General features: G+C 39.6%; 1 protein-coding gene across 7 annotated transcripts in view; it reads right to left on the bottom strand.

The window, feature by feature from the left end:
• The window catches only part of SFSWAP (splicing factor SWAP), a 48809-nt gene extending 41017 nt beyond the window's left edge, over window positions 1-7792 (bottom strand). For 3 of the 7 annotated variants that reach the window (XM_068654458.1, XM_068654457.1, XM_068654463.1), the window contains exons 1-4: window positions 7376-7792; window positions 4796-4965; window positions 4108-4245; window positions 3206-3291 (exon numbers count right to left, since the gene is read on the bottom strand). In XM_068654458.1, the coding sequence (XP_068510559.1) occupies window positions 3206-3291; window positions 4108-4245; window positions 4796-4965; window positions 7376-7638 (657 nt within the window). In that variant the 5' untranslated portion in view covers window positions 7639-7792. Of the gene's footprint in view, window positions 1-3205; window positions 3292-4107; window positions 4246-4331; window positions 4681-4795 lie in introns of those variants that run through there. The other 4 variants (XM_068654459.1, XM_068654462.1, XM_068654461.1 and 1 more) reach the window with 4 other exon arrangements.
• Window positions 7793-9506: the final 1714 nt, after the last annotated feature.

The following is a 9506-nucleotide window of genomic DNA, read 5'->3' on the forward strand; positions in this document are numbered from 1 at the left end:
CTGACTCTCTATTTTCATACCCAGATAGGTCTGTTTTGTCTTGTGCTAAATAAAGTGTAGGAACACTTACTGTGTGTACCTATAAAAAAGGAAATGTCACAATACTGATTAATTTCAGCTTTGGATTTTTACTGCTCCAAATGCAGATGCACGCTGCACACCTCAGAAAATCTGCTCAGAAGATCAGAAGCAGATAATACAGTGTTGCTCTATTTAGGGAAAAAAGACTGAATTTGATCAAACAGCGTATTTTTAGAAATTATTTTCAGCCAGTTGGATTCTTCATTAGAACAGCATGTTCAATCTGGAAAAATAATTAGTTGTTTCAAGTTTTACTTGTCCCTCTAGAACACTAATAAAGATTGTTTTAATTAGAGATAATTAGGTTCTCAATAAACTGACATTATTATGTTCACTGCCAATTTCACAATTTAGTCATATATCAAATTTATCTATTTCTGTGATTCTTGTGCAGGAATATAAATTACATTTCTAGACCTAGAGACTCATGAACAAAGCTACAAATCAGAAAGGAATCTCAAGAAAGATTGTACCCAAAACTGTGATCTGGCATTGAATCTGAAACTGACACCACTTTATAAGCTCTGGAAGACTAGAAGCACCAGTGATCTGCAAAACTTTGAAACTTTACAAAGTAAGAAACCATTAAATCTCCATCAAGTAGAGATGTGGATGTCATAGATATTCCAGTTTGCTACTACATTTAATAAATAGACAAAATAAAACTGATAAGAACTGTTTGTTAAAATTGGTGGTACTCTTTCAGGAGAACAGGGTTGAAAAACCCTTTGAAAATAGTCCAGAGGTGACATTATGTAAGTGCTATAATCTAGTCACATATTCTGTTTTAAACTTTAATTATTATTGTAATTAATTTTTTTTCCTGAGCAAGCTTTCCTTACTGCAAGTTAAACAACTATCCTCCATTCTTCAGTGAGCCTGAAAAATAATTTACAAAGTCTTACATTGCCTCTCAAATATATTCATCTAGAGAAAATAAAGCAATTTTCAATCCCTCCTCATAAATTTAGCTGATAATATCCTCTTATTGCACACGTCTGTGGCATCCAGAGTTCTTAAAATGCAATGGTTAAAAACAATCATCTTTGCCCATTAAACCAGACCATGAACAGTTCAAGCAGTAGAAGACATCCTGCGTGCTTAATACAACTCTTGTATTTTAAATTTGACAATGACATCACTGCTGCAATTGGAGTTTCCATACACTTAACACGCAACAGCTCACTATAGCCTCTGGATTTTTAATGTATTTATTTTTTAATTTTACAGTAGTGCTGCCTAACTACTTAGTCTTCATTTAACATTTGCACGCTGGATTGCTCTTTATTGCAGGAGTTATTTGATACTTTTATTGACCTGCACCTTGCAGATAGTGAACAAAGTTTCCAAGTTAGCAAGTCAATTCTCAGATCTTATCCAACTTCCAAGCACTACAGTTTCTTCCACAAAACAATTCACAAAGCTTTTAAGTACCACCCCACTCCTTGACCATTAACTCCTTGCCATAATTACACATCACACGTCCTTTAACTTAAATGTTGATTAGCAGCAGCCTCAGGAGAAGCCTAGAACACCACTGTCATTTCTATAAAGTGTAACTCTGTCCTAACTGAAACCAGGACAGTAATGTACCTGTACATGTTTTCCAATCACCTGGGGATCAACAAAATGGCAAAGTAATTTACAGAGGGTTTTGTTTGCCTTTAAAAAAAACAAAAAACAAAACCAACAGAATATGCACTTTCGACAGGAAATCTGAATTACTAGGTTGGAACAACAACATCACGGCTTACAAAAAACATTTTCACAATTTCCAATCCAGGGTTAAATATATGTTCCTTTCAGAGCTGCTGTCTAGACATTTTTGGCTTTGTTTGTTTGTTTTAAAACCCAAACTAAAAATATCCCCATTCACTTTTTGTTTGTTTGAAGCTATTGGAGTTCAATAGCTGACTTATAATTAGAAATCACTTCAGTAAGCCCCACACTGCATTCTGCAACTACATGTAAAAATGCATCTTAAATTTCAGAACAAAACTCAGCAAAACAGCTTTCTAAAACAGCAAAATTTCTTTCACTTTTTGCAAACAACATACAATTGTAAATAAGCAATTTCTGACTGTGAAATTGACGTTCCTATTCTAAGAATAAAGTATAACTGTCAATATAAAGGCAACAATGTAAATATCTGAATTCAGTAGTGGGTTTGTAAGCACTTTACTACTGAAACATATTGTATGAGTGTATAGAAAAGTAAATGAAGTAACACAATAGATACGTTAAAAAAACAGAACAGGATAAAAATTTTCAATTAATGGCTAATGAAGTAGAAGAACAGTCGTACACAAACACTGTGTGAATGAATAGTCACTCTAACAAATTGCTTTGAATCTTTACTAGCTAAGATTATCAAGTTGAGAAGGCAGCCCAAAGGTAAATTAGCATTTCCACAAACATGGTGTAGAAAACAGATTATTACTGCCCTTCTCAGCATCTCTTCTGAAACTTGAAATAAATTTAAATTCATCATGTTTACAGCTGTACTGAAACACCAACATTACTTCACTTCTGTCAAGGATCTTGACGGAAGACACTGTTCAACTCCCTTTAGGGAAAACATGCAAGTTGTTGTTAAGCTTACAGCTTGCAATGTAGCACACTCTCAGAAGATCACATCAAGGAAAGAGCTTCTATAATGCTAATACTTTCAAGTTATTTCAGAATTTTCTAGAAATAAATTATTACTTTCCTCCTGGAATAGGCTAGCCTTAAATGTAGCCTTTCCATTAGTTACCTCCTTTACATTGGTCACTTCCTACCCAGTTCAGATTGGCCCAAATTAAAACAAATCTCAAAAAGTCAACAGAAGCGTTCTTCTGGTTTAACAGTCCTTTCCACTTTTTATTTTCTCCACATTCTCTAAAATATCACAAATGATACTAAATGCACTTAGCATAAACACAGTAGTAATTTCAGTGTGAATAGGAAGATTCAACAGAGTTAAAAGAACTCAAAAATTCAAGGCTGTACATTTGGAATTAAGCTGCTATTTGAGAATAAGTTAAAGTCTACCAAACTGAAGTTAATGGAGAAAAATCAGTATAACACTATAATGTCTTGAAAATTGACAGAAATGTAGGCTGCGTAAAATGTACACACATACCAGTTCCACATCAGAAGGTACATTCAATCCCGGAGGGGCAACAAAAGGTTCTTCATTTTCTTCTACGTTCTCTGTCTGTGCTGCTTCTACAATAAATGGCAAGGTTAAAACACCAGAGCACAAAACACGACTAACTTTCAAATGTTAACAAAAAATTATTAAAAAAAAAAACAACCCTTACCTAAAAGTATTTATCTTTACACCTAGGTAAGTTAAGCGTATCTCATATCACAGTAACCCAGCAATATGTTGTTAAATAACCCTAGTAGTTAAATAAGTAGTAGTAAGTGTATTTAAATAATATGTAGTTTAATACTTAATTAAACAATCCTAACATAACTAAGACATAGTTCAATAACACTTGAAAGCTTCCTTAAGACTTCCCATTAAAAATACAGTTATCATAATTAAAGATGGGAGCGTGAGAACCTGAACTGTGCATTTAAGATCACAAAGAAAAGCATACTACACTGAGAACGGTCTTGTTTGTAATTACTAAGGTGGCGAAATCTAAATCTAAAAATTCTACTACGGTTAATTATTGTTTTGTTTGTTTCTAGTTATCTTTTCCTTCTTGACCAAGAAACATAGCGCTAAAATATTGTCATGTGATGAAATACAAGAGTTTTTATGATTAAGAACCTGCAGGACAGCAGAATTAAACTTCTGATCCTGATTACTGCAGTATTGACTATGGTTTATCAGGAAAATATTTCAACATGTCAAGAGGAAGTTTTCACAAAAACTTAGTAACAAACTTCCATAAAAATGTAACCTCTACTTAAACTGAAATACTATTGCATTAAAATGTGTGTAAAAACGTCAAAGATTTTCAATCTTGAACTACATGGGAGACAGAGGTGCTTCCTCTTAATTAACCCTCACTGTTTTTAACTCCTTACCTCTTTGTTTTGTGGGCTGATGTTCCTCCTCCTCAGTGGGTTCTGAAGGGTCATAATAATCACTGCCATAACGGAATCCCACTGCATTATAGGTACCATCTTCTGCCAAAGCTTCACTCAGTCTTTTATATTCCTCCTCTTGAACAAAAATACAATTATCAATTAATACAAGATATATTAAAGCTAATGCTTTTTAAAAAAAGAAAAAAAATAATGATTCTTACTTAAGTTTTTAGATGAGACGTTTTCACCTGTTTTAACTTTCATTTAAAACTGAATAGAAAAAGACAGCATGTAAATATGCTGACCATTTATGTCTCCCTAAAGAGATAAAGGCTGAGGGTTAAGACATTCTAACATGATTATTCACAGAAGAACACTGACTTTCAGTTATACAACACTGAAAAAGAAGCAGGGTGTGTTTATTCTGTTGTTTTTTTTGGGGGTAGGGTGGGTGTCTGAAATCCCAGTCTGCCCTCAGAATCAGGGCAGTTTCTGTGTGGATCTATATTTAAACTATCCTGTGGTCCTCTCACATACGCAAAGACTCCCGCTTTTCGAATCCACTGGATACTGTCAAGATAACATCAGAAAAAAAAGAGAGTATAAAATAAGTAGGAGTAAATTTAATTAATTTCAAAATTATTTATTTAAACATGCTAACTCAGGAAGTTTCCTTGAGCAATACCTTGCCTCGCCTCCTCCTCAAGCAAGTCCGTATGCAAGGCTAAATACCTCTCTTCATCACAGAGGGCTTCTATTCTAGCTTCCTCTTCAGACAACTGATAATCTCTGTTCCACGTGGAATATTCAGCATCATATTCAGAAAGGTCATGCAGGTGACCACGCCCATCATACCTGCAAGATGAAAAAGCTGGTCAATGAAAAAAACTTAGGGCTTGAGTTTATGCGACTACTTAAATACTTACCCATTAAAAATGAAAAAAAAATACTTATACGTTAAAGCATATTTCCTTTTAGAAGTTACGTTTAATTTTGCTAATCATTTGTCACCAACTACTGAAAATTTGTTTAATAGGCTAGATTCCTCTCAAAGAAACTAATAAATTATTACAATTAAAGGCAAAGGTATCCTTTAATAGTTTAAGTGGGATCCATTTCCTTAACAGCTCTTACCGTACGTGGTTCAACCAACCAATCAATGTCACTTGCAAAATATGTTTTTCTGGAAAGTCAAATAGCTTACATTCACACAAACCCGAATACATAAATACCTATCCGTAAGAACCAAACGGTCGAAATTTCCTCGCTTCTTTCTGCTAGTCCCGAACTCTCAGGAGATATCTTCACCATAGAAACTTGCGTCCATTGGAGGTAAAATCATGGCTAGGCTCGGCCCCTAGCCATTTGGCTGAGGAAATAAGTTCTGGGTTATGTGATAGAGAGACACACATACATAGGAACAGTAACATATACATGCAATTCAAGGAGGTTCACCGTAAAAACGGCTAAGATCAATGACGTACACTTCCTTTCTACTAAGCAGAAAATTTTATTTGCAAGAAAAGCGTTGCATCAGGATAATGTTTATGCATCAGTAAAAGAAACTGATTGAAAAGTGACAGTAAACTCCACTCCGCTGAGGTGTCTTCCCACACACAACTCTTGACTTGTGCCAACTTGCTAGACCAAAAACAAAGAAAGTAAATATTCTAATAGCAAAGTTAATGAAACACGTAGGTCTGGTTAATCAAGCTCTGTCCACAGGCAAACTTCAACCCATGTCTTCTCATAGCAATGTGCTTTTCTCAAAATGGTGAAAATGAAGACTGCTGCTGGAGATAAAAAGAATCTAAGCTTCCAAAGGAGTTTATAAGATTAGTAAATGCAAGCTTCCTTAACTTACAAATGTATGTTATTTGAACTTTTTAGTATTGTATGTATGGATGTGCATGCACATACTTCATTTTTGCTCCCAACAATTTCTGTAATTACAATAAACTGGGTTACTGCTGTACAGAACCACAAAAATGGCCTCTACCTCCTAATGAAATACGCCATACAAGTGAGCTGCCCTTAGAAGTGTGCATTATAACACTTCTCATGTAAGTAAAATATAAAATAACTTATTTTTTACTCATGTTTTTGTATTTATTGCAATTTAACTAATTAAACTGTAAGAATCCAAAATAGTGCAAGAACATCTCCTTTCCCTGCATTCTTATGGATTTTTTTTCAAGCTTTTTTTTTTTTGTTGTTGAATCGGAACAAGAAAAATCATGCTTAGCATCACACCAATGATGAAATTGGGGGAACAAATATGTATAGTATGTCATGTGATCCTTTTCAACCCAAAACCCTTCCATCTTTCCACTGAATTTTTCAGGATCAGCCACAACTCCTCTTAAATAGTACTTTCATTGCTCCACTGACATATACCCAACCTGACTTCTGATTTTCTTTCTCCAGATGTATATTCAAAAGATTCATTCTGAATAAATTATTTCTAAACCCCATCCTGAACCAGTGAGACTTCTTAAGAGACCAGAAGAAAAACCAAACCACTAAATTCTGTTATACTTTCTGGCCATAAACCTGTATGTACTGCAAAACAACCTAAAAAGCCACCTCTGCCATTAAATGTGAGGAGCAAACACCCCTAATGAGACCCACTCTGCCACTAACATAGATTAACGCATGGCACGAGGAAAATGTAATTAGACCATGAATTGCTCTTTGGGTATCACGTCAACAACTTGCAGTCAGACTACACAGGATAAGTATGGAAGCCCCACTTTCCCTAAGGATAAATGGGTAAATGCCTTTTCGCTCCCTGCCCTACGCTCTAGTTGCTTAGAGAATGCAGAAAGCTACCTATCAGCATTCCAATGCAATAAGGCTTCCTTGGTTTCCATGTGAGGATAGACAATAGTAGGGGTTTGCACTGAAAAGGCGCAAAACCTTCACGTTCTCCACTCCACAAACCCTATCCTAGCAAGTGGAAGAGGAAGACACAATGCACACTGGATGCCCGAGGGAGGGGTACCTCCCCACGCTGCCAGAGAGGGGAACCCCAAGTTCCCGTTGCCTGGAGGATGTCAGCCTTACAACAGCAGCACTCAAAGCACCCTAGCAGGAGGAGCAGCCCTCCAAGCCTGCCAGTGAAGATCCCCACACATCGATCGGCCAGAGCGAGCCCTCCATTGCTCATCCCCCGCCCTCGCTTGCCCACAGCACAAGGGGAGGAACAGAAAGAGGCTATAACAGGAGATCTCGCAGCAGAGTCTGGGGGTTGTGGTACACCGACCTATCGATCATGATCTTGGGGTCTCCCATCCAAGGAATAAGGTGTCGCCCCTGCTCCTGGTACTGAGCCTTCTCATCATCTCGAAACAGCTTGCAGGCATAGCCGAACACCAGCAGCTCCACACGGCTATTCCCACCTCCACCTCCTCCTCCTCCACCTCCTCCGGGGGGCCCGGGGACCGCTGCCCCGCCTGACAACAACATGAGGGGCGGCGGGCCTGCCTCTTCTGCGCTCCGGCGAGAGCCCCCGACCCCTCCGTACATCACCGGGGGACGCAGCGGGGAGGAGGAAACTCGCAGCAACAGCGACTGTCCGAGAAGCGAGTCCCCCAGGAGGCCGGGCCCGCGCTAAACTCTCCAGCTCCACAGCACCACGGTCGCCATCACCCGAAACAAAATGGCGACGCTTCCTCTTCCGCTGGCCGAGCAGAGGGCGGCCCGGCTGCCGGAGCTCGGCAGATTCGCCTCAGCTCTCGGGACGGGGAACCCGCAGCCCCCGAGGCGCGGTGAAGCTCCGTGCTACCGGCGGCGGCGGGGTGGGGCGGGCGGAACGCTCTGAGGCGACAACAGCCGGTGGCGTGGTGGCCGCAGTGACGCGGGGGTGTGACGAAAGTGCGGAACCCCGGGGGATGGGAGGCTCAAGGGAAAAGGGGCCTGGGAGCCGTGGGGGAGGGGCTGGTGGCTGGGGAAGATTTGTCTTGTAGTTGATAAAACACAATATTTGCTAAAATATATATATAGTCTGGGTCAAAATTTCTAATGATGTTTCCCTCAGTGTGATATTATTTTCCTGTTTTTGGTAAAAACCTGTGTAACGTGGCTGTTATATATGGAGTGGTCATTCGTGTCAAGAAAATGGTTGATATTAATAAAGAAGGGGGAGATTTGGGAATGTGGCCATGGGGGTTGGAAAGCCCCGGGGTTGAGATAACATTAGACTCTTAATGACGAGGCCATCAGGAATATAAAAGAGTTTAGAGGGAACAAAGAAGGGTGGTTCAGGAGACTCCATGCAGCCTGGGGTTTCTTGTTCTCCAGCTGGTTCTCTTGTTCTCCAGCCGTTAAGGCGTGGATGTTTCTGGGTGTTTGCTGTTGTTGTTACATTCAAAGTTGCTTGACCAATGAAAAGTTGTTTTGAAAAGAACTGCTGTGGAGAGAAGGGTATAAGAGGGGAAACTGCCCTCAAGATAAAAGAAGAAAAAAAAAAGGCAACACGATGAAGTTAAATCATCAATAAAGAAGCAGGAAAATGAAGTGAAGAGGAACAGGCTGGCAGAATGGAGACCAGGACGGGAGCAGGCACTTTGCCTCATGAAGATAGGTTCACCAAACTCAGCAAACCGCTCAGAGAAGCTCGTACAGAAAGTTGCTGGGAATAAGCGCACTGGAGCTGGAGAAAAGCTCGAGCTGAGAAAAGTGGACCCAGCACACAACTGCCCCTCACTGGTAAGCAGCTGCGCATTATGGGGAATCATACGTCCTTAGGAACAAAGACTGTCCTGGTAACCTTACAGCTTATTCTCCTTCTTAACAATCAGACAGTTTATGAGCCTGAAATATGGGACCAAACTGAGGTCAAGGTGTGGGACTCTGCAACTAAAAACGACAAGGTTGCAGTGGGATTGCTTGGCACCTGGCGAGAAATCTCTGAGGCCTTAAAGAGCCCTGTGGAGCCACAATCACAAACATGTGGTTTGCCAGACAGTGAGGGAGCTGCGGGCTCCTTTACTGATCCAACTGCTACGCCATCGTCATCGGCCCCTCTGCTGCCAGAGCCATCGAAGGCTTTTGCTGTTACGCCCCCTGATGACCTGAACGTGCCTTTTGACCCAGGCCTTGAAAAGGAGATGGATGTGCTTTTCTTTGATCCAGGAAGAATGGGATACATAAGGCCTGAAGACCGAGTTGCTTGACAACTTAAAGCGAGACACGTTGTTCAAAAGGAATGGAAAATGGAGACTGTTAAGTCATGGAACTTACAGGATTGTTTGTTACCTTTCCAGATTGTACGTATGTATAGGCATACTCGGGTTTAGTATGTCAAGCAATGTTCTGTATATTTAGAATGTTTGATGTTTGTGTGTGCGTGTTGGTGGAGCGTTGACTCCCTGCACACCCAGCACTGTTTACTT

The sequence above is a fragment of the Anas acuta genome, chromosome 17 (genome assembly GCF_963932015.1).
Source record: "Anas acuta chromosome 17, bAnaAcu1.1, whole genome shotgun sequence".
Classification (NCBI taxonomy): Eukaryota; Metazoa; Chordata; class Aves; order Anseriformes; family Anatidae; genus Anas; species Anas acuta.